The following is a 19,687-nucleotide window of genomic DNA, read 5'->3' as shown; positions in this document are numbered from 1 at the left end:
GAGAAAAAAACATTGGATCCTTGTGTACGAGGCTGGATGTGCTTGGAATAGTTATTCTCGAACAAAAGAATTCTCCCGTCATGGTTTCACGGGTCTAACATCGAGAAAGACCCCGTAGCAAAAAAGGGTACGTAAATACGTTTTTGTCTCCTGTATATATAAGTATGTAATGTCCACTTGTGGGAATCCGATATCTCTCTAAGTACTTGCCGCCATGAACCAACCAACCAACCTACCCACCCACCCACCCAAACCAAAACCCAACCAAACCAATATATGCATAAAATCCAAACCAACCCTCCCCTCCCCCTCCCGCGAAATGTCTTCCTTCAAACAAACACAACAACACCGCAAACATGTCAGAATCTTGCCTCAAATTTAAGCTTGGCCCATCTCTTCTGCTCTGGCCAACTCCACCAGCCTCTTCCTCCAGCCTTCACATACCTTCTCAAACCCGCCCACTACTTCACCACACACATTCGCACATTCCCTTCGCTCCAATCTCTCACCCCACTTCCCCTTTGCTAGCCACCTCTCCCCTTCCTCTCTCAGCTCCTCATCATGCTTGATCTCCGCCACGAGATCTTTCGCCGACTTTAACCTTCTTGTGGCAATATTGGTGGTTTGCCTTGACATGTGAATCGTGTCGCTCAGATAGTTGAGCGTATTCACCAGATCCGTTGTCAGGCTGTGAAGCGAGGATAATGACTGGAGAGCGGTTGTCGAAGGCCGAGGCATGAGTTCCGAAAGACTGATGAGCATCGGCAACAGCTCTTCGATAGCCTCCGGATCTGGTGGTGCTACCAGGGGCGACAAGAGCGGGAAGGAGAGGTTGTGCATTTGTCTGTTTTGATGGCTCAGGTGAGTTGTCACGGCCGAGTGGGCGGTTATTAACCTGGTGAAAAAGAGCGATGTTAGCGTTTGAAAATATCCAGGTCGGAGGATGATTGGGAAGAAAATACCTAGTGGCACCACCCTCCACACCCGCTTGACTGCCCAAATCCCGCAGCCCTTCAGTAACCCTCTGAAATGTCCCATCCAACGGCCCTCCCGTCTTCTCTGTCCCCCGTCTCGCCAGACTTTCCACCTCATCCATTTTCTCTATTAAGCGTGGTGGCATCCCGCCATTGTCGAGGTCGCTCTCGCTGCCATATTCACTGCCGTCATATGCGCTGCCTTTTCTCCTGTGCCCGTGCTTCCCGCTGGGCGAGGGTACGCCCAGACTGTTATTCCTCAACCTGTGTGGGAGACTGCTTCCTCGTGATGGGCTGTGCTCTACATCGACACCGCTATCCCGCACCTGCTGGCCACCTTTCTGGTCCAGGTCTGTGTCATCCGTATCCTCGAAATTAGTTCCCTGTGTTTTGTGTGGACTGTTTCCGCGGGTGGTTATCTGGCTTTTCTGTAGCTCGTTGTCATCGTCGTACTCTCCCTCCGGGACATCCTCGTCGTAGTCGTCATAGTCATCGTAGTCATCGTCAAGCCCGGCCAACTCGTCGGCCAGGTTGCCAAGGCCGTTGCCACCGCCATCACCGTTCATCATTGCCAAATCCATATCAGACGAGGCGAAACCGTTGCGGAGGGGTGTCCCGGGGCGGTCGGCGAAGGAGGAGGCTTTGGACTGGCGGCGCTCGCGGGAGGGAGAGTACGAAGTGGTTTGGCTGAGATCGAGAGATGGATGCCGGGAATGCCGCGGTGTGTACGACGCCATTTTGGAAGACTATCTGCGCGCGAGATTGCGCGCTTTGGGAGTCTGGAGCTGCGGTTATGACCGAGCAGGGTGAAGCTGATCGTAATGTCGGTCTGGGCTTGTGCTATCAGACGTTGCTATCGATTGCTTGTCCCCGCAGCCAGGGTTTCGATACGATTAAGTCTGAAATGGGTTGGCTCAACAGTGACAGGAAGAGTTCCTCAAAGTTCGCTTTCCGACTGCTGGAAGGAAAATCCGGGAGGATGACACAAGTATTCTATATCAAAATGCGTGGTCTATAGTTGGGGTCGTGCGGGCCCAGTAGGGTGTTCGGTGGACTCGTCGTTGGGCAAAAAGTAGTGCTTAATACCTATGGAGGTCAGGTGTTCGGCGTTTTGTCAAGGGAGTCAAGGGACAGCTGATGAGAGGAGCTTCGCATGAACTCCTCGTAGCTGCTTCACGTCCAAATCTGCTTCTCAGAAAGGTCGCATAAATTTTGGTTCTGTCTGCCGTCGGCCCAGTGCTGACGAGGGGAAGGGTGCCGGGGGTTCGTGGGATTGTAGGATGTCGGTGGTCCGAGACCGGTACGCAATCGCTATCTTGGTGAGCCTGATATCAGCGGTGTGAGTGTTAAGAACCAAGGTACTTCTATCTCTGGCAGGAAACGGGCTCCGGCATTGGTTTTTGCTTGGGCAGTTTTTTGTGGGTGCAGGAGGGATACCCTGGATGCTGAAGCGGTAACAATTGCGATATCAGAAACCAAAGCGCTTGAAATGAAGTCGATGATAGCAGCAGCCAAGCTTAAGTTTCATCAGTCTCTCCTTTGACTCAGGCGAGGTAGGTACCTGACAAGACGTCGCCAGGGGCTTGTGCCACAGTGCGTGCGGGTGTTGCGGGATGCTGCAGAACAGCCCCAACAGCCAATCAAAAGTCGTTATTTTTCCCTTTGGGTGTTCAGCTGGCCTAACAGAGTTCCAGTTGAGTCACGCAGAATACTGTTAGTAGGTCACTGAACGTTGGATTGTAAACTGCCCAGCCATTGTCAACTTTGACGCCAACATCAAAGCTCCCCACCATCTATCGAAGCTCAAATTTCACAAACCTCGACAGTCATGGCCAACTTTCGCCGGTTCAGGCCTGATGACCTGAACAAGCTATCAAAATGCAACCTGGATCCTCTCACAGAGACATATGAACTGTCCTTCTATCTTCAGTATTACGCAAAATGGCCATCACTCTTCCAGGTTGCTGAAGACGAGAATGGAAACATTATCGGATACAGTGAGTTGAACCACGTACACAGTTTGAATCTGACTCGATACTGAAAAAAATGCTTAGTAATGGGAAAGCTCGAGTCGTCTCCTGACGTCTACAAATTCTCAGAGCATTATCTTCCTTGGCACGCCCACATCACAGCCGTCACCGTGGCCCCTGAGGCTCGCCGACTTGGTATTGGCAAGCTCCTCACAGAGCAGCTCGAGGCCGCTGGTGATGCCGGAAACGCCTGGTTCGTCGACTTGTTTGTGCGCAAGACAAACTACAAGGCCATCAAATTCTATGAAAGCATGGGCTACAGTATTTTCAGGGTGGTCAAGGAATACTATGGCGACCATTCAACCGACCCCACTCAGGACAGCGAGGATGCCTACGATATGCGAAAACCATTGAAGAGAGATGTCAAGAAAGAGCACATCAGGGCTGATGGGGAGAAGCATGAGATTGACCCAACCGACGTGTGGTGAGGTCTGAGATTATGCCACAGCATATCACCACACCACACCTCGATCTTATCCAAAGGATTGGGCTCTTTGACGAAAGCTCACGAGCAAGCCATGATACCCAACATTACCACCGAGGACTCGCTGTCGGCATTCGAGAAACAACGTTTCCTCATTTATGCCGCCCTAAATGTTCCCGCATCAACATCGCGTGGTGGATGAGTTGTAGTAGCAGTCACACGAGAGAGAGAGAGGAATGCAATGAAGTTTTATCAGAAGCCCTTGCATACATGCGAATGCAAGGAACAGCTGCAGCTTCCCAAGCCAATGCAGCTTTCGGTCTTTGTGTAACTTTTCCTGATGTGCTTCGGTGGATTATAACACACAGGCAATGTCGTGGCGCTGCCCTTAAGAAAATCTTCGATTTCGCAGATGGCAAACTAGGACTCTGAGTGGAAGAGATTCTTGATCATCGGTATGTTGAACTTTTCAAGCCAGATATCAGAAAGTCAATAACTCAAATGAGCACTTCGCCCAGCTCTCTGCTTTGGTGCAACTCGAGGTCCAAAAGTCTTTATGGATGCCTCGACAGACCTTGCAACAAGCAGCTCAGGGAAATCGAACAAGTATCTCTTCGAGATCGAGATGTGCTAGGTCTGGGTTTGGGGTTTGCATACTTAGTCCAACCAGGCCCTTGGATTCACCAGCACTCGCATTAGGGTCGTGCGATATACACTTGGGCCACACTCGAGCACTGCCTACGCAAGCAATCTGCCAGATTTCCGGCGATGCCCCTTCTTCTATGTCGGAATCAGGCAATTTCCCGATGTCCGACAAGATATCACGGCCGAGGTACTCGCATACAGTACACCCAATTTTCTCTCTAGCTTTCCCAGCCTGTCTCAAGACGTCCGCTCGTGCCATCAAACCTTATGCATCACTCGGCCCAGACCCAATGGTCCTTCAACGGCGCCTGTTTGATCCCTCTAGCGCGCCTCTACCCAGCTTTTGAAACTGTGAACGAGCAAAGAAACCATCTTCTCCAGATTCTGGAGTACATTAGCACACGATAGCGGCGGCCATCCACGTTGTTGATGGAGTTCACCTGTATGGGCACTGACTATCACAGCGCAAGGAAATAGCTTTGGACTTCCTGCTCCCACGAGCGGAGGTTTCGCAGGAATTACAAAAGGGGCAGCCGTGTTTGTCAAGCTGGTACTGACAGACATTCGATCATGGTGCGGACTGATTACTTTCCGGGTATATGATAGACCACCACCTCGGCCAAGAAACAGCACAAATTTTGTCGTCATCGTGCTCATCTGTACTCTTGTCCTCATCGTCCTACAGGCTGAGTCTCTGCCCGGTATCGACTACGGTCCCCTCCGCGGTATCGATCACCCCCCTTAGTGATCTTCCGCTCGTAACAACCACAACCACACCACTACCCGCCAAAATGCTGGATCCCCTCTACGGCCTCGCCACCCTCTCCTCCTGGACACCCACCTTTGACCCCTCCAGCACCACAATCATCACCACCACCACCACCCTCCCCGAGCAGCGGGACCCCTCCATGCTGGACAACACCAGCAGCAGCTCCGACTGTTACTGGATCCGGCTCTTCCTCAAAGTATCCATCCTCTGCGGCTGGTTCAGCGAGCGAATCCGGTCCTACGCCCGGTTATGTCAAGAAGCCTGCCAAGAACACTCTGAAGAGCGCCGCCTCTGGACCCTCAACCCAAACCACCCCTCCTCTTCCCTTATCCCAATCCACTCCTCCTCCCTCCTCCGCCCCCTACCCAGAGGATCCCCAACAACCTTTCCCAAATTCCGCCTCCTCCCCGCCGAACTCAGACAGCAAATCTGGGCCGAAGCGCTCCCCAAATCACGCATCATGCTCCTCCAGCTCCCCAAGCAGAACAATCACATCTCCAACCTCACAGGCGATTGGCTGCACAAGTTTTCATCCCGTCCAAGAAGAGACACCACCACCACCACCACTCGTCTCGCCAGGGGTAGATCGTTTTCGTCTCGCGAAGGGGAGAAATACTCCTTCGCCACCACCTCGTCCTCCTACCCCTCTTCCAAATCCAACATCTTCACCTGCAGCACCCCTCCCCCGGTACTACTGTCTGTCTGCTCCGAATCGCGGCTTGCCGCGCTCAAGAGGTATCGTCTCGGACTTGCTCCACGTGGACACCCCCAGCCGAGGATCTACGTTGATCTTTCGACCGACGTCATTGGTTTGTCGAATGAGGTCATGTCGTCAACCTCTGGGAAGAATTTGATCAGGCTGACGCCGGATATGAGGCTTGTGAGGCATGTCTGTCTGGCTGGGCAGAACGCGGGGGGGTTCATGAGCTCGAGGGGGGCGCTGGTGTTGGATTCGGTGGAGAGCTTGCTGGTGGTGGAGAATGGGTTGTTTGGGAGCGGGATGGTGCCTAGGGTTGCGGGGCTGGATTGGGAGTATTGGGTTCGGTGGCAGTGTAGGAAGGGGTTGGCGAGGTTTGGGTTTGGGGGGGAGAGGTTTGGGGTGAGGGGGGGGGTTAGTACGAGGGAGACTTGGGAGGGGAAGGGGTTTGGGATGGGGGTAAGTGGTGAGTAAGATGCAATGTTTTTTTTAAGGGGGGGGGGTGGTGTTATGATGATGGTTATGACTTATGTGAATAAATGTTTGGGGTTATGAGGTGAGAGGGAGGGCTATGTATGGTGTGAAAGATGGGATGATGTTGGAGGAATGGGTTAGGATTGGATGAGGTTGGAGGCGGGATGAAGATGGTATGAGAGTGGAGGCTGGATGAAGATGTATCGAGTGTGTACTCTGTGTGTGTGATGATTCAGGAGTGATGGGTGAGGTTATGGTTTCTGATTATGGAATCAGGAGTAATGGAGTTCTGCAAAAGGGAAAGAGGTAGATTGACGATAGACGATTAGGCAAATAGAGTCAAAGAACTAATATACCGAGAGTAATAACTAATTAACTGTAAAAAAAGAGCAAGAGCGCGGTCAATGACAGTGAGATGTCGAGCATGAAGGAAAGACAGACGGATGTTGAAACACAGAGATATCCTGCCACTACCCCATGCCCTACGAAGATATCTCACTCACACAGAGCTCAGGGTTACATTAATTCGTCATTTTCTCTAGTCTTGTGGTCAGGTGAAGAAAAGACTGCTTTAAATTCTTCAAGATCATGGCGGTTGAGTGGCTCTTCGGAGCATACCAATCTAAGGTTTACAATGACCCGGATATCTCGACGCCACCACGCGCCATTTTCCACACCAACAGAACCTAAAACCCACTTCTCAAGACTCAACCCAGCCCCAGTATATCGTCCCAATTTCCAAAAAGCGTTTCCGTGGCGTGGTAGTATAGCGGTTATTACACTCCCGAGTTAGAGCGAAGACCCAGGTTCGACTCCTGGCTCGCCACACAGCGTTTGATTCCCTCAGGGATAGGCGTTGACAGCGTCTGTTCTTTTTGCTTTGTCTTGACAGACATCAAATCTCGAGCTGACTGGACCTCTATGGTTTTGACCACCATCTCCCAGTTACATCTCTTTTTACATGACCTGGCAAGAATGCAGGGTCATTTGGTCCAGTTGAGCATTGCACACTAAATGGCAACAGTGATAGATGAGGTGCTGAGATTCTCTAAAGATATAAATCTGAGATTATCCCAAGGCCCTAACATTGAAGAGGTAAGGTGGGTCTAAGGCCTCACTTCCAGGTGTGCCGGCGATGCCATCAAGCATGGGGAGGAGCGAGGCTGCCTCAGCGGAAGGTGCCAAGGCATTTTTACCCATTGATGAACGCTCCTTCCGTCACTTGAGAGAAGCTAGGCGGATGCACAGGAAGGTGCGTTGTAGGCCTCACTTTCCAAGCAATGAGAAGTTTGCTGGAAGGAGCGAGGTAGCTTCAGAGCAAGAAAGCAAGAGCGATCCCGTGTCGACGCCTTTTCTTTCCTTGACCTCTCTCCGTAGGGTCTCTAGGCTGCAACATTGAGGTCGGGAACCTGGACACAGCATACCCAACATCTCCGAAAAGTACCTCTCGTCTTGCTTTCACACCCTACCTCGCAACTCTCTTTTTTGCAATCTTCTAGTTTGTCGAGGTTCTCTGAAGCCTTGCCGCGATCAGCACCAGGCCATCCATCAGTGGCCTCCCTTCCCTTCATCTACCACGATCATCAGCAATCGACACTCAACCCATCACCAACTCATGGCCACAAAATCGCGCCGTCCTCAATTCTCAGCTGCCACGAAGCTATTAAGACGTTCGGCATACTGCCCTTTTGGGACAGTCTCGACAATCGATTTACCCAGCACAGCTGAAGCAGCAAAGTGCAACCAAACTTGCTCGAGTAACGACAGCCAACCAATCCACTTTTGTGAACTTTACCCCTATTCATCTTATTACAGACCACCAAACATCAGCACAACGTCATAAATACTCCCCCATCAGCGTTTGTAAGCGATTACACCAGACTACCTGACCACTGCTCACCAATATAGCGATATCCCACCGTTTTGAAAGGTCGTTTTCCATTCGGCCAGCGCCATGTAATTGGTCCCTAGTATCCATATCATGCAACGACAGCAAGGTTTCTTCGAATACTTGCACCTTTCTCAAGCTCAGACCGCGGAACCGGCGTCATGATCCGAGAGACAAGAATGTCAGGTATCATCTGCCATCCGTAGAGTCGGCAGGAGGTGCCTTATGGGTAGGATTTTGAGTCATTTCTCTGTCCTGGCGTGATACCGATACCTTTCAGTCTCTCTCATCCCAAGCCTGGCGGTGTACACTATCTCTCAAGTGTCCTTCAGTACCGCGGCGACTGAGTGGAGATCTTGACTTCAGTATTCGCATGGCAGCTGGTGCCAACGCGGTGCTCATGCCGTTGCTGCACAAACGACAGCGGCTCATCGGGCGCAACGGCACAACTCACTGCAAGGTGGTGAATCTTGATATGGTGGCGGGCTGATGTGGTGTCGTCGTAGAACAAAGATTGGAGTGGTTCTCACTTCCATCAAGGGCGAAGAAGTGCGCGGGTGCAAAGCTTCCTCGTTGCTACCGCATTCTACAATCACGCCTTCTTTACGTATCTTCAACTTCTGATTATCATGCTCCTTGCTGACAGCGACAGAATCCCCTCGTGTTCTGCACTTGATTCGAACAAACATGCAGCAGTAGGCCAATAGCGGTCTTGTCCCTCACGTTTGAGGGCTAGTAAATTGCCACCAAGGCAATGTACAACTCAGAGTACATCTAGGAAGGTGAGCATCCCAGGAGTATGACAGCATCAGCACTCTTCGAACGTGTTGTTTGCATAGGCCCCGAGTGTTGGACACTTGAGACCGCCTTCGACCTGGATTCTCTGGTACGCATCGCTTTGTACTCACACATAGCCTTTACCTCCCCTTTTCCCGAGGAGAAGTACTACCCAGCAAGACTGATCAGATAAGGAATGTCCAACCGAGACTAGAAAGCCCAGAGGGGAAACAGGCTCGTCGACTTCTCCTCTTCGTCGATCCGGCCACTCGGGTTGACGAGAATTGTCAGAATGGATGTGTAGTACATACTCAATCCTCTGGCATATTCTGAATCAAAAGTTCCCAAATTCCAGTTCGTTCCCCGCTTGCCGGACTCAACCGTTGCAGTGTCAGCCTTTGCGGATGGTGTGTTGGACAAGAACCTCCTCCCTACTTCCCCGGAAGCCCGGCCTGTTCGGCAATTCAGGTGGTAGTCGGGGTCCAGAACGAGGCCAGCGGGCGCGAAATGGGGGACTGGGGGCTAGTTGACCGTTTTACGCCGTTATTCTACAGCTGGGACTGGAATGGCCTGGGTCGATCGAGACGCCACGGCGTTCTTTTTGTCTCCGAGTCTAATATGCGGACTTTACTGGGTCGATGAAGGGCAAGAGGTGAGTAACCTGGGCGAAGAGAAAACGAGAGCTGTTTGCTTGTCGTGCTCGCTAACCGAGCCCACAACCTGCATACTCTTAGATGCAGTCAGGATGAGTTGTCAATGAAAGCTGGAAGCGTATCGCCGGCCATTCCACCTTTTCTCGGCTGCAGTACCGGCCATGACATGCTGCTGGCGACTATGGATGCCCTTCTATCCCTTACTTCGCCGTTTACATGATCACGATATCCCATCATCCTATCGCTTCTCGGAATATTGTGTCTGCCTATCAATAGACCGGTCACCCGCTCAACATCTACTCAAGCTTTATGTGTCTCATAACGGTTCCGAGAGCACGGTACGTACTTGAATCTCAGACCGCGGGTGTCGATGACGCCTAACATTCCGGATATGCTCACTCTTGCATTCAAACAGTGCTCATTGTCGTCAACTGTCTCACTCCCAGACCTAACCTGCCTACGCGAGCTTCACCAGATGCGAGTGTGGGTGGCAAAAGTGCACTTGATAGACGGTATTCCGCCATCAAGCTCCAGCTGCCGCCCAGCCTGGCCTCAGGGGAAGCAGGCCAAGAGAATATCTCCAAAGAAGACCCTATTATTTATTTCATCAAACGAGGCAGGAAGAGAGACATGCAGGAAGCAGGATGATGTTCCGCTTTGGGATCCGGCACCCCTCTTCTCGGAAAGGGGTTTTGGGGGGGAGGAAGAGGTGGGTGGTCAGGAAATCGATGTCCTTTCAGGTCTTGTTGACCGTTCCCGGTGACCAGTGGCCCGCCCGGCAGGGGATCAAACACGAAAGCGAAGCGCTGCCGCTGGAATAGATTAAGATATGGTGGTTGCAGGAGCCACGTCAGAGGAGAGGATGTCCAAAATAGGTGGCAGTTTTGCCGGTTTGCTGGGTTAGAAGAGAACAAATCCTGCTTTTTCGTCAACACACATGATCTTGTTTGGGAAAGAACACGGGCAGTTTTTTCATCGTTTCCCGAGGAGAATGACAGAGGGAATACAAGCATTGTAACAGTCCATCCAGCTGAGAACTTGGGACAGCTGGAATTGGACTACCACCCACAGCTCTCGAGTTCAGCTATAGCCTGGCCATGGGGGGGGTATTTCCTCAACAGGTCTCCCCCGGCCTCGGGCTTTAGCTTTTTTGCGAGCCTCAGAAAACCGAAAAGCCCACCACCGGTTTTTTTTGTCTCACCACCACCCACATGTGGTACAGAATACAACAAGCGAGATCCTCCTCGTGAGACTTTTGGCTTTCTTCCTGTCCTTCTCCTCGGTATCTCTTTTACCGACGACCGTTGACCTCTCAAGCCACTTTGGAACACAACACACACACAGAAAGAGAAAAAAATGTCTCGGAGCTTGTTTTTTTTGGGTTCTCGAAGCGGGGATGTACCCAGGTGTTGTGTGTTTGTCGGTGAATAATAGGAGCAGCTACCAATAGGAAGGAGACTACCAGTTCTTTCCTGTCTCACTTGCTTTTCTTTTCCCAACGGCGGGCGTTTGAAAAAGATCGAGACAAGAGAAGGGAGGTTATCTGGGTCAAGACAGGCATATCATGCCTTGGCTTTCCTCGAGTTGTTGTATATACATCATGAAGAGACAAAAGAAAACGGTGGGAAGCCGTTGTTGACTTGGAATAGATAAGGTAGGTGGGTATCTCAGTCTCTGTTCCGCATGCCCGAGGTCATGGTTTAACTGACCCAACCCAGCTCGGCCGATCCAGACTTTATTTTTGTCACATCCCAACAAGGCAGTAAAACGAAGGAATTCTTTGCAGGAAGAGACAGACGGACAGCAGAATCGGTGATGTGAACGCTTTCGTCACTGCTTGTAGATGCGGCGGCGGGTTTGACACCCCTGTCCAGCTCAACAAACCCCCGATCGACTGGCTGGTAATCATTGTTCCCGTTGCATTTTTGCCAATCTGCATTTCAACTTGCTTTGCATTTTCACATTCCAGGCTGGACATTTTTACTGCTAGTCATCCCCAGCTGTGTTTGCCGTTCAATATGTATTTTGTCCTGCTGGTATGACGTTGAATAAAATGGCTGGGGGTATAAGTTACAGTACATACGGTACCTATATCCACATACCGAGGCTCAACCAACCTCTTGTAAATGCAGGTGGTAGCGGGAAGGACAAGAGAGAAACTTGGTGCCGGGTTTGTACTATTGAACCCTGGGGGCGGGGGGAGGGGGATTTTGTCCACTTATTTTCTTCCCGTTACTATTTCGAGAATACATACATATCCAACGTGCAGTGCTACATCCGTAGAGAGGGAATAACTGTCTGAGGGGATGTTCCGTACATGAATAGTAGCGTACCATATAGGTAGGTAGGTAAACATCCCGTCCCGTTTATTAACCTGGGAATAATAGGGTTTTGGAACGTCGGCCGGGAGGATATCCGAATTATTGAGAGATTTGACGTCCCAATGATGCGCGCGCAACGCTTGCTGGAGCATAGAAGTCTGGAGAGGTTTCAAGTGGTGGTGGTGATGATGATGATGATGATGATGATGATGATGTCGAACGAAAAAGAGAAAGAGGAGTTACAGTGTCGTCCAAAAGGGGTGAAATATATCAGCATTTCACTACTCTCTCTCACCCACCTAAGAAAATATAACATACACAAACAAAATACTCCCAAAAAGACACACAAACCTCAAACATACCACAAAACAACCCCTCCCCCCGCCCCCATATCCATATCCATAGCTATCCACTCCCCCCCAACAACAATCACCAATCCATCTCTCCATGCTCCCATCCAAAACGGCAAGTCCATCCTACAAAATGGCGTCGCAAAGCCTCAGCTGAACCGTTCGCTAGCGATTACCAATATCAGTTAGTCCCCCTCACCAGGGGCCCCCCTGGGCAACCAAAAGACAAGAGAAAACGCCACCTTGAAGATCCCTCCGACATGATTGGACCCGATGCTGTGTGACAACGGTTTTTTGCGTTACTCTTTTGCGTCAACGCTAGGACGGATCGCTTCTTCCCCCCCCTGAAGAAAAAAAAAATAAAAGGTCGCCGAGTCGGGCTTTAGCCACATTGCGGAGTAGGGTGGTGCCCGAGCCGCTGGGACAGACTTGCAGCTACGGGGGGAAGGGGATGATCATGAGGAGGAGGGTGGTGGGCATTCAGATTTCGGGGCGCTGCCAGACATCCGGGGCCCCGGTTCGTTGGTTGACCCTCCTCCTTCTTTCCCCTCCAGCCAACGGGGAGGTGAGCCTTATCTTCCAGCTGGAGGCGGCTAGGAGCCCGAGGGGATGGGGCGTGTGGCGGGTGTGGCTGGTGAAGAGAGGGTGAAGGATGAGGTACGTATCTACATATCATCTGAACGGTGATGGTGACGGCGGTGGGGCTACCGGCTGGATCTCTGTAAGCAATACCGGCTGCTTGCATGCCGTTGTGAAGTAAAAAGACCCCTCGGGAGCGCGGATACCGCAAGACAAGGGTATTATTTTCCCTGCTGCTTGTGGTGTCAAGGTGGAAAGAAAAAGGCCTTTGGGAACATCGCTCAGTGTGTGTGAGATGACTGTATTCCACCTTGCTGGCGAATAAGATAGCGAGTAATTGCGAGGTTGCTACACTACGCACGGGAAGATCATGCAAGCCAGCAACAAGGAAAAATGACAAGTGCACCGCTCGTACAGAGGTCCAAGATATTTGACCCCTCTCCCCACGATCTGGGAGCCTCGTTGGTATACGAAGCCAAGGTCTGTGTCTGGAGTATCGCAACATCGGGGGATACCAAACGAGAAGAGGGGGTAGGGATAGGTGTCTTGGCGTGCTTGGCTGTTTTTGCATCGTGTGTGTGTGTCTGAGGGAGAAAGAGATGCGATACCACGGTAGCAAGGGCCCCCGTTGAACCGCCCAGCTGACCACCCGAGAGATTTGCAAGGACGATGTGTCCAATCTTGGCGGATTGCTGTGCTGTCTATTCTGACGTCGCGAGGAGGAACTTTGTAGTTGCAGCGAGAGCTTGACGAAGCGGAGACGTTCAAACATGCGGGAAGTTGCTTCGGGTCCGTTTCACCCGCACGCCTACCCGAACGGTTGGGTTTTACAGACAGTACAGTACTGTACTGGTATCAGATCAGATCATCAGAGGCTGTTACTTGCCTATGAAGACGACGGCAGCAGCAGCAGCAGCAGCTGTTACAGCGTCACAGCATATTGGTTTGCAGTTCAAAGGGTTTTCTGGTGCTACCGGCGCGCAAATCTTCGGAAGTTTGTCGTTCGGGCCTTCGGGGTGTCCTCGCATCGCATCATGGTTCGTTCCCAGGTTGGCGGGAAAGGTGCTAATGTGCAGCACGGATGATATTCTCCTATAATCGTACATACATAGCCTGGCGTCGCTTGTGTGAGGGTTGTGTGTGAAAAGTATCAGTCCATGTACAACCCCCGCGCCCAGAGCTATAACTGTCAGCCGTTATACCCAAAAGATTTAATTATAGCGGTGTGGAAGACACCTTGTGGTGTGGTGTGGTACGGGATTGGGGACTGCCAGTGGGTTCGGTTCGCTTGCGGTATGTGATAAACGAGGTGTCGTCGCTCTGCTTATCCGAATCAGAAAGGTGAAACATGGATAACCAGAGATGTTCTGCCAAACATACTTCCATAGACTTGCCAGACCAACAACTTATTATTTGCGCAGATAATCGACACTCCCCTCGGGATCTGCATATCATATCACCGCCATCGCCGTTCCTCCTGATGTTGTGCGAGGTGATTCGATAACGGAGGGGGGTTGTCAGGGCAGATCTCGAGCAACTGACGATCACCGGTCCGTGCCATCCCTCCTCCAGTACTGGTCCCAAAGACTGCTCGAATGTGGTGGGTGGGTTGGAGTCGCGGCGATCTGGTTTCCCGTCTGGGTCAGAAGAAGACTGCTCGGGAGAGTGCCGCGGTCGCTGCCGTCTGATTGCTGGGTGTAACGTCAGGAACGAGGTTCAAACCAGCGCCGAGAGGCTACGAGGCTACGTTGGAGGATAGAGCAGAAAGCTACACTAAGCGCCGTTGCAAAGTCCATGCACCCCTACCCCCTTCCAATGCATTTAGCCGGTCGGGTACCCAAGTGGATGGGTCGCTGAAGAAAAGCCACCCGCTCAGGATCAGCACAGACCGGCTCGCTGGGATTTGAAGCTTAACCCCAGATCTCGGCCGCTACCATTTGACAGCAACAGTACCATCGACTGGCGACCGACTTGCCGTTTTCACCCCTTTTTAGCGAAGAGCCCCTCCCTTGGATATCAAGCTTCAGGAGCGTCTTTCTGAATCAGTAAGCGAAGAGAATACCACCCACTGGCGCTCACAACAGATAGGACCCCTCGCCCATATTTGCTACATGCTGGCCCTATATCATATCAGCCCTCAAATAATTCCAACGGGAATTATTGCGCACCTGAGGAGTCCGACGATCTGGTTCACAGGGTTGGCTAATCATGGGAGCTAGCCACTGGCGCGCCCCAGCAGCTTGGGACGAGGCCGTCATGGGATGACGAGGGATGCTACCCAGCAATCCCATTTGCTCGACACTTGTTTCTTTTTCGCTGTCTCGAGTGTTTGATCACGTTTTCACCGCCATCTCAGCCGTTGAGGAATGACACGTATCAGCACTGATTGGGTTCTCTCTGCAGGAACAACAATCTGAACTGGTTATTGTGGTGGAGAGATTTACGAGTACCATGAGGCTCTCTGTCCAGATATGGAAACCAGGGGGGGGCAAAAGAACATCACGATCTTGCCATGCCATCCCCCGGCTGCTGATGGTTCTCGCCGCCTTCCAGAGCCTCCCCCCCCAAGATGCCCGCGTGGAGGCGCCCGCCATCTCCGGATCGAGTGTCAGCCCTGTGTGGCCACACCAACATCTAGGTCTCGTACACTGCAAGAATGCGGTCCGGTACTGGATGCGCGCGCCTGTGAAAGGTGTGGTGTGCTCTGTCTGCATCTTGAGGCCTTTTTCGTCCCTTTTGGAACGAGGGACCTCCCAAGAAAGAACCAGAAACGGGACGGCCGTATGCGAGTTCATCCCATGCCGACTCCACGAGGATCATCAAAAAGGAGGGGCGGATTGGCTCAACCGACACTGCACAATAGCGGCCCTGCTACATGATACCTAATGCGAGCCGCGATGATACTGTATTGCGTCGCGCGAGAGTGGTTTTGGAAGCTCTCTGCTCCAAGAACCCCCGGGCCATAATATATGTCTTAAGAGAAAAATGGTGTGGATGGGTTCAGCTTGGTGGAACGGGACTGGCAAATCTTGGGGATTGCCGAAGACGGCAACCTCTACACTACCTACCCCCCAACAGACTTGAAAATCCCCTACAGATGGGACAAGCCATTTCCTGCAAGCCACTGGACCTAGGGTCATGTATTGTCTCCTTGTAGTCAGGTAGGTGCAGGTCCTGATTCAGACGTTGGTTACCGTTTCGAACGGCGTTGCGCCCGCTGAGGAAGATCGACCTCGAGGAAGAAGCTTCTCACTTGTCAGGTGAAATGATGTGCTGCCAGCAAGGGGACGGCGCCGTCCTAACAAAAACCACTCAGAGCTATCAGCCATAGGGGAAGGCAAATCGGCGCACTTTGCAGCACGACTACTCGGCAAGCTTTGAGTATAAGGAGTCTGGATCCATATCCACTAGGAGGGGCAGAGGCGGCAGTCATCATCTGTGGATCGGAGGATTCTCATCGACGGTGAGGGGTGAGTGTGGGTGAGAGTGAGAGTGAGAGTGAGAGTGACAAGAGATGGTCCGTGATGCAAAAAAGTGTGATGTGATTGATGTGTGAGTGAAGTGGTGGTGTTGGTTGCGAACAGGCCCCTGCCAGCGATCATCAAAGCAGACAAGGCCGGCACGGGGCAGCTGAGATGAGATCCCTGTGCCATCCTTGCTCCCTGCGGTAACGGACGATATACAGCGTCCAGTAATACGGTAATATAAGGTACGGTTAAGAGACCGGGATCCCAATAATAATCCCACGGCTGCGACGCCGCAATACAAGAATCATCTATACCGTTATGCTGTCTTTTCCATCACCGCATCCAACGCATCAAAATCGACGGCGACGGGACTGCACTGCAGCACCTGGTGCTCCAGGCAAAATTGCTCGCCTGACACTGCACACTGCACACTTGCGGAATCCCCTGAACCTTCTTTTCTTGCTGGAGTCACTGCCGATGCTGCTGTCCATGTCGGCGTCGAAGGCGATGGCGATGGTGGAGGTACGTACCTCTCAAGCCACATCAAACCGCATCAATTAAACTCTCCGATACCCTTGCCGCTGCCATTTGCAGCTAGCCAACCGCTAAAATATCTGGAAACTCGGACGTACCGAACTCAATCTGGGACGGCCAGGAGGTACCTCTGGAAAGTACATCTGGCCTCACCCCCACCCCCCCGAGTTACCTGTCTTTCCTCCACAGCTCTCGCCAGCACTGTGAAGGTTTTAGAGTATACACGCCGTCGACAGCTCAACGAGGCAGGCGGCGCCACACCCCATTGACATCAAATGAGGGACGTTGGAGATTCCACATGTCACTGATGAACGGGTACGGATATTTCTCAACCTTGTTGTGGCGCCATGCTCTATCGTAGCTCAAGCGGGAAGACCACAAGTGTAGGCAGGTACCTTACAGATGGAGTCGTTTCATCGTTTCGTTGTGTCGTGTGCTGGCGCTGATGAGCGCTGTCCTGTTCTTGCTGCTCTGCTCTGCTCCAGCAGCAAGCAGCCCGCCCAGAGCTGGGCCCGGGAACAGGGGTGCAGGAGACGGGGGCCTGTTTGTGGACGGCTCCCCCCAACTGCCCCTGCCCCCGTTTCTTGAGGCTTGCTGGTGGTACCCATGTCCCTGCACCGAAGTTCCCTCCTCCACCTGGTTTAGCAGCACCCACAAGTGTCCCCACAAGTGACAGACCCGGTCCCAAGTACCATCCAGAGCCAAGCCGTGGCCTGCTTGCCAGTTCGCTTGTTGTTCCCTCTTGGGTCTCTGTGCTCACACTCTGGGAATGATACTTATCAGACCTCCTCCTCCTCCTCCTTCCTCGTCGAACCATTGTACAGCTTCATCCACCATCAGGCAACTTCATCATCAACATCACCACCAACATCACCACCCATCAAACACCACTCTCCAGACTTCTACATGCTTTACTACCACCCCGACAATAGCACCGCTCACCCTTGTGCTTCGGCTGCTCTGTCTCATTACACCAACAACCACATCATGACTGCCCCATCTAACAACCACAGAAGAGGCCCTTGGTCTGCCCATGAGGACGCCTACCTCATGTCTTTGGTCCAGCACCAGGGCCCCTTGAACTGGGTACGCATCTCCAATGCCCTCGGCTCCAGAACACCAAAGCAGTGCCGCGAAAGATATCACCAGAACTTGAAGCCTACTCTCAACCACGACCCCATCACGCCCGAGGAAGGCGTCATCATTGAGACCATGGTCCAGCAAATTGGCAAGCGGTGGGCCGACATTGCCAGACGTCTCCACGGCCGCAGCGACAACGCTGTAAAGAACTGGTGGAACGGGAGCCAGAACCGCAGAAAGAGACAGGACAAGCGCAAGGCCACAATGACCACCACCTCGCTCCAGTATCACGGCCGCGAGGTATCTCCGCTCATGTCGCCCATGGCCCCCCTCCCTTCGCGGCCCCTTCCCCTTCGCCAGGCCCACGGCATGGCTTCCCAGAGACCTTTACCTCCGGTGCCGCCTCTTCACCCATCCTCCATGCACGATGCCCAGTACGGGCTCGAGACTCCCATCCCTTCCCCCGTCTACTCTCCCGACTCGGAGGCGGCCCCCTCTCTGATGTCGGACAACGGATCCCACTACGGAGCCTCACCCCAGGCGCCCTCCCCACCGCAGCGCTACTACGACTCGAGGCCCGAGAGTACCATGCTTGCTCCTCTCAAGACAGCCCCCGAGGATGGAGTGTACTCTTACCAGACCTCTGCCTCTGCCGCGGACAACAGCAACAACGGCAACAACAGCCACAAGCTGCCATCTCTCACCGACGCCGCTCACCCAATCCACTCCCCAGACTTCAGACTCAACATGTCTCCCGTCTTCCCCCGCAGCGACTACCCCAGACAGCCTCTTGCCTATGGCGCTCCTGCTCCCCAGACCAATGACTACTCCACCGGCCGCCAGCACCACCACCCCCTTACTGCCCCAAGCTCTCCCAACGCCCCGGCTTCCACTTTCAAGCTGAGCGACCCCGGACTGAGCGCCGTCAGCAGAATTGAGGAAAGAGTCAACAGACTTTCAGTCTCCAACCTGGTTGACCCATCCCTCCCTTAGTTCGGGGATGCTGCACCTGCGAGTCCCAGACCAAAGAACAAGACTCTTGAGCAATAACACAAAAAAATGACACGACTTTGGATGAGGGGCAAACAAAAACAAAAGACGGGACTTGCAAGGTTTTGCATAGCGAGTGGCTTTCTTCCCCTGGGTTTTATATTCTTTTTCTTTTTCTTTTCCTTTGTCGACAAACCTGTGTTTATACTGATGATACCCCGTCCATACGAATTGGTCCCTTGTTTTACATTATTCTTTTCCTTTGTTATTTTCATTTTTACTTTGTACATTTTTTTCTTTTTGCTTTGGTCTGCAAGGGTTCATTCTTGGATAACATGCATATACTCTATTGATTTGATGGGTGGTGGGGGGAACGACTTTCTGTCAGGGAGGTTGGATGACATGAGCGCATGAAGGAAAGGAAAAAGCGATGTGGACTACCATGTATAATAATTACCGACTGACGATGTGGCTCTGGCTGCAAGGAGAGAGAGCGAGAGAGTCTTAATACATATGACGATACCGCTGAGCCCTCTGGGCGAAGTTGGTGAGGGGATTTGCATATACATTTTTACTTGTTCGGCTGGTTTCGGTGATGATGTTTTTTTTTACCTTGGAAGTAGGCGGGTAATCACTGACCGTTGAGGGTTTACAAGCTTGGCTGGTGACCGACAGGCAAGCAAGCCCAGATCTCCACATTGCACTGCTACTGGTTTTGGGTTTGTTCAATTATCCCAGAAGGGATTGGATGGACAACAGGCAGGCAGAGACTTGGGCCGCCACTGCCACCAACATCCACCCTGGAAACAGCAGGGGAAAGGGACAAAAACGGTGAACAGACATTAGACTAGCCCTATTTTCTTTTCCTCCGTACGTTCTCGGTCATACCATCTCAAGGACCTAGGCCCAGATGGAGACCAGGACTGGGGGGTATCTTTTTGGTGGTCTACATAGGGCAGGTTGTTGGAATCGTGAATAGCGCCGGAGATAGGTTAGGGGAGGATTGAGATGTGCAAGATGGAAGATCACAATCAT

At 52.2% G+C, this 19,687-nt stretch overlaps 4 protein-coding genes and 1 non-coding gene across 5 annotated transcripts; 3 read left to right on the top strand and 2 right to left on the bottom strand.

Moving 5' to 3' along the window:
* Positions 1-378: 378 nt before the first annotated feature.
* On the bottom strand, positions 379-1,711 carry QC763_202630 (uncharacterized protein; the record flags this gene model as incomplete). Its single annotated transcript, XM_062909297.1, has 2 exons — positions 379-895; positions 963-1,711. 2 exons carry the CDS (start codon positions 1,709-1,711, stop codon positions 379-381), a joined length of 1,266 nt encoding a protein of 421 aa, XP_062768065.1.
* A 1,029-nt stretch (positions 1,712-2,740) lies between these two features.
* naa20 (N-alpha-acetyltransferase 20) lies at positions 2,741-3,432 on the top strand (the record flags this gene model as incomplete). Its single annotated transcript, XM_062909296.1, has 2 exons — positions 2,741-2,971; positions 3,029-3,432. The coding sequence occupies exons 1-2, from the start codon at positions 2,803-2,805 to the stop codon at positions 3,430-3,432; spliced, it is 573 nt and encodes a 190-aa protein (XP_062768064.1). The 5' UTR covers positions 2,741-2,802.
* A 1,240-nt stretch (positions 3,433-4,672) lies between these two features.
* QC763_202610 (uncharacterized protein) lies at positions 4,673-6,013 on the top strand (the record flags this gene model as incomplete). Its single annotated transcript, XM_062909295.1, has 1 exon — positions 4,673-6,013. One exon carries the CDS (start codon positions 4,673-4,675, stop codon positions 6,011-6,013), a length of 1,341 nt encoding a protein of 446 aa, XP_062768063.1.
* Positions 6,014-6,768: 755 nt separating this feature from the next.
* QC763_0032050 lies at positions 6,769-6,839 on the bottom strand. The gene has a single exon. It is a non-coding gene; the product is annotated as a tRNA-OTHER (tRNA).
* Positions 6,840-16,857: 10,018 nt separating this feature from the next.
* On the top strand, positions 16,858-19,114 carry QC763_202600 (uncharacterized protein; the record flags this gene model as incomplete). The annotated part of the gene is made up of 2 exons (XM_062909294.1): positions 16,858-16,866; positions 17,366-19,114. The coding sequence occupies 2 exons, from the start codon at positions 16,858-16,860 to the stop codon at positions 18,653-18,655; spliced, it is 1,299 nt and encodes a 432-aa protein (XP_062768062.1). The 3' UTR covers positions 18,656-19,114.
* Between the last annotated feature and the right edge of the window lie 573 nt (positions 19,115-19,687).

The sequence above is a fragment of the Podospora pseudopauciseta genome, assembly GCF_035222475.1.
Source record: "Podospora pseudopauciseta strain CBS 411.78 chromosome 2 map unlocalized CBS411.78m_2, whole genome shotgun sequence".
Lineage (NCBI taxonomy): Eukaryota > Fungi > Ascomycota > Sordariomycetes > Sordariales > Podosporaceae > Podospora > Podospora pseudopauciseta.
The sequence above is the reverse complement of the archived record's forward strand: the minus strand, read 5'-3'. Positions and strand labels throughout refer to the sequence as shown.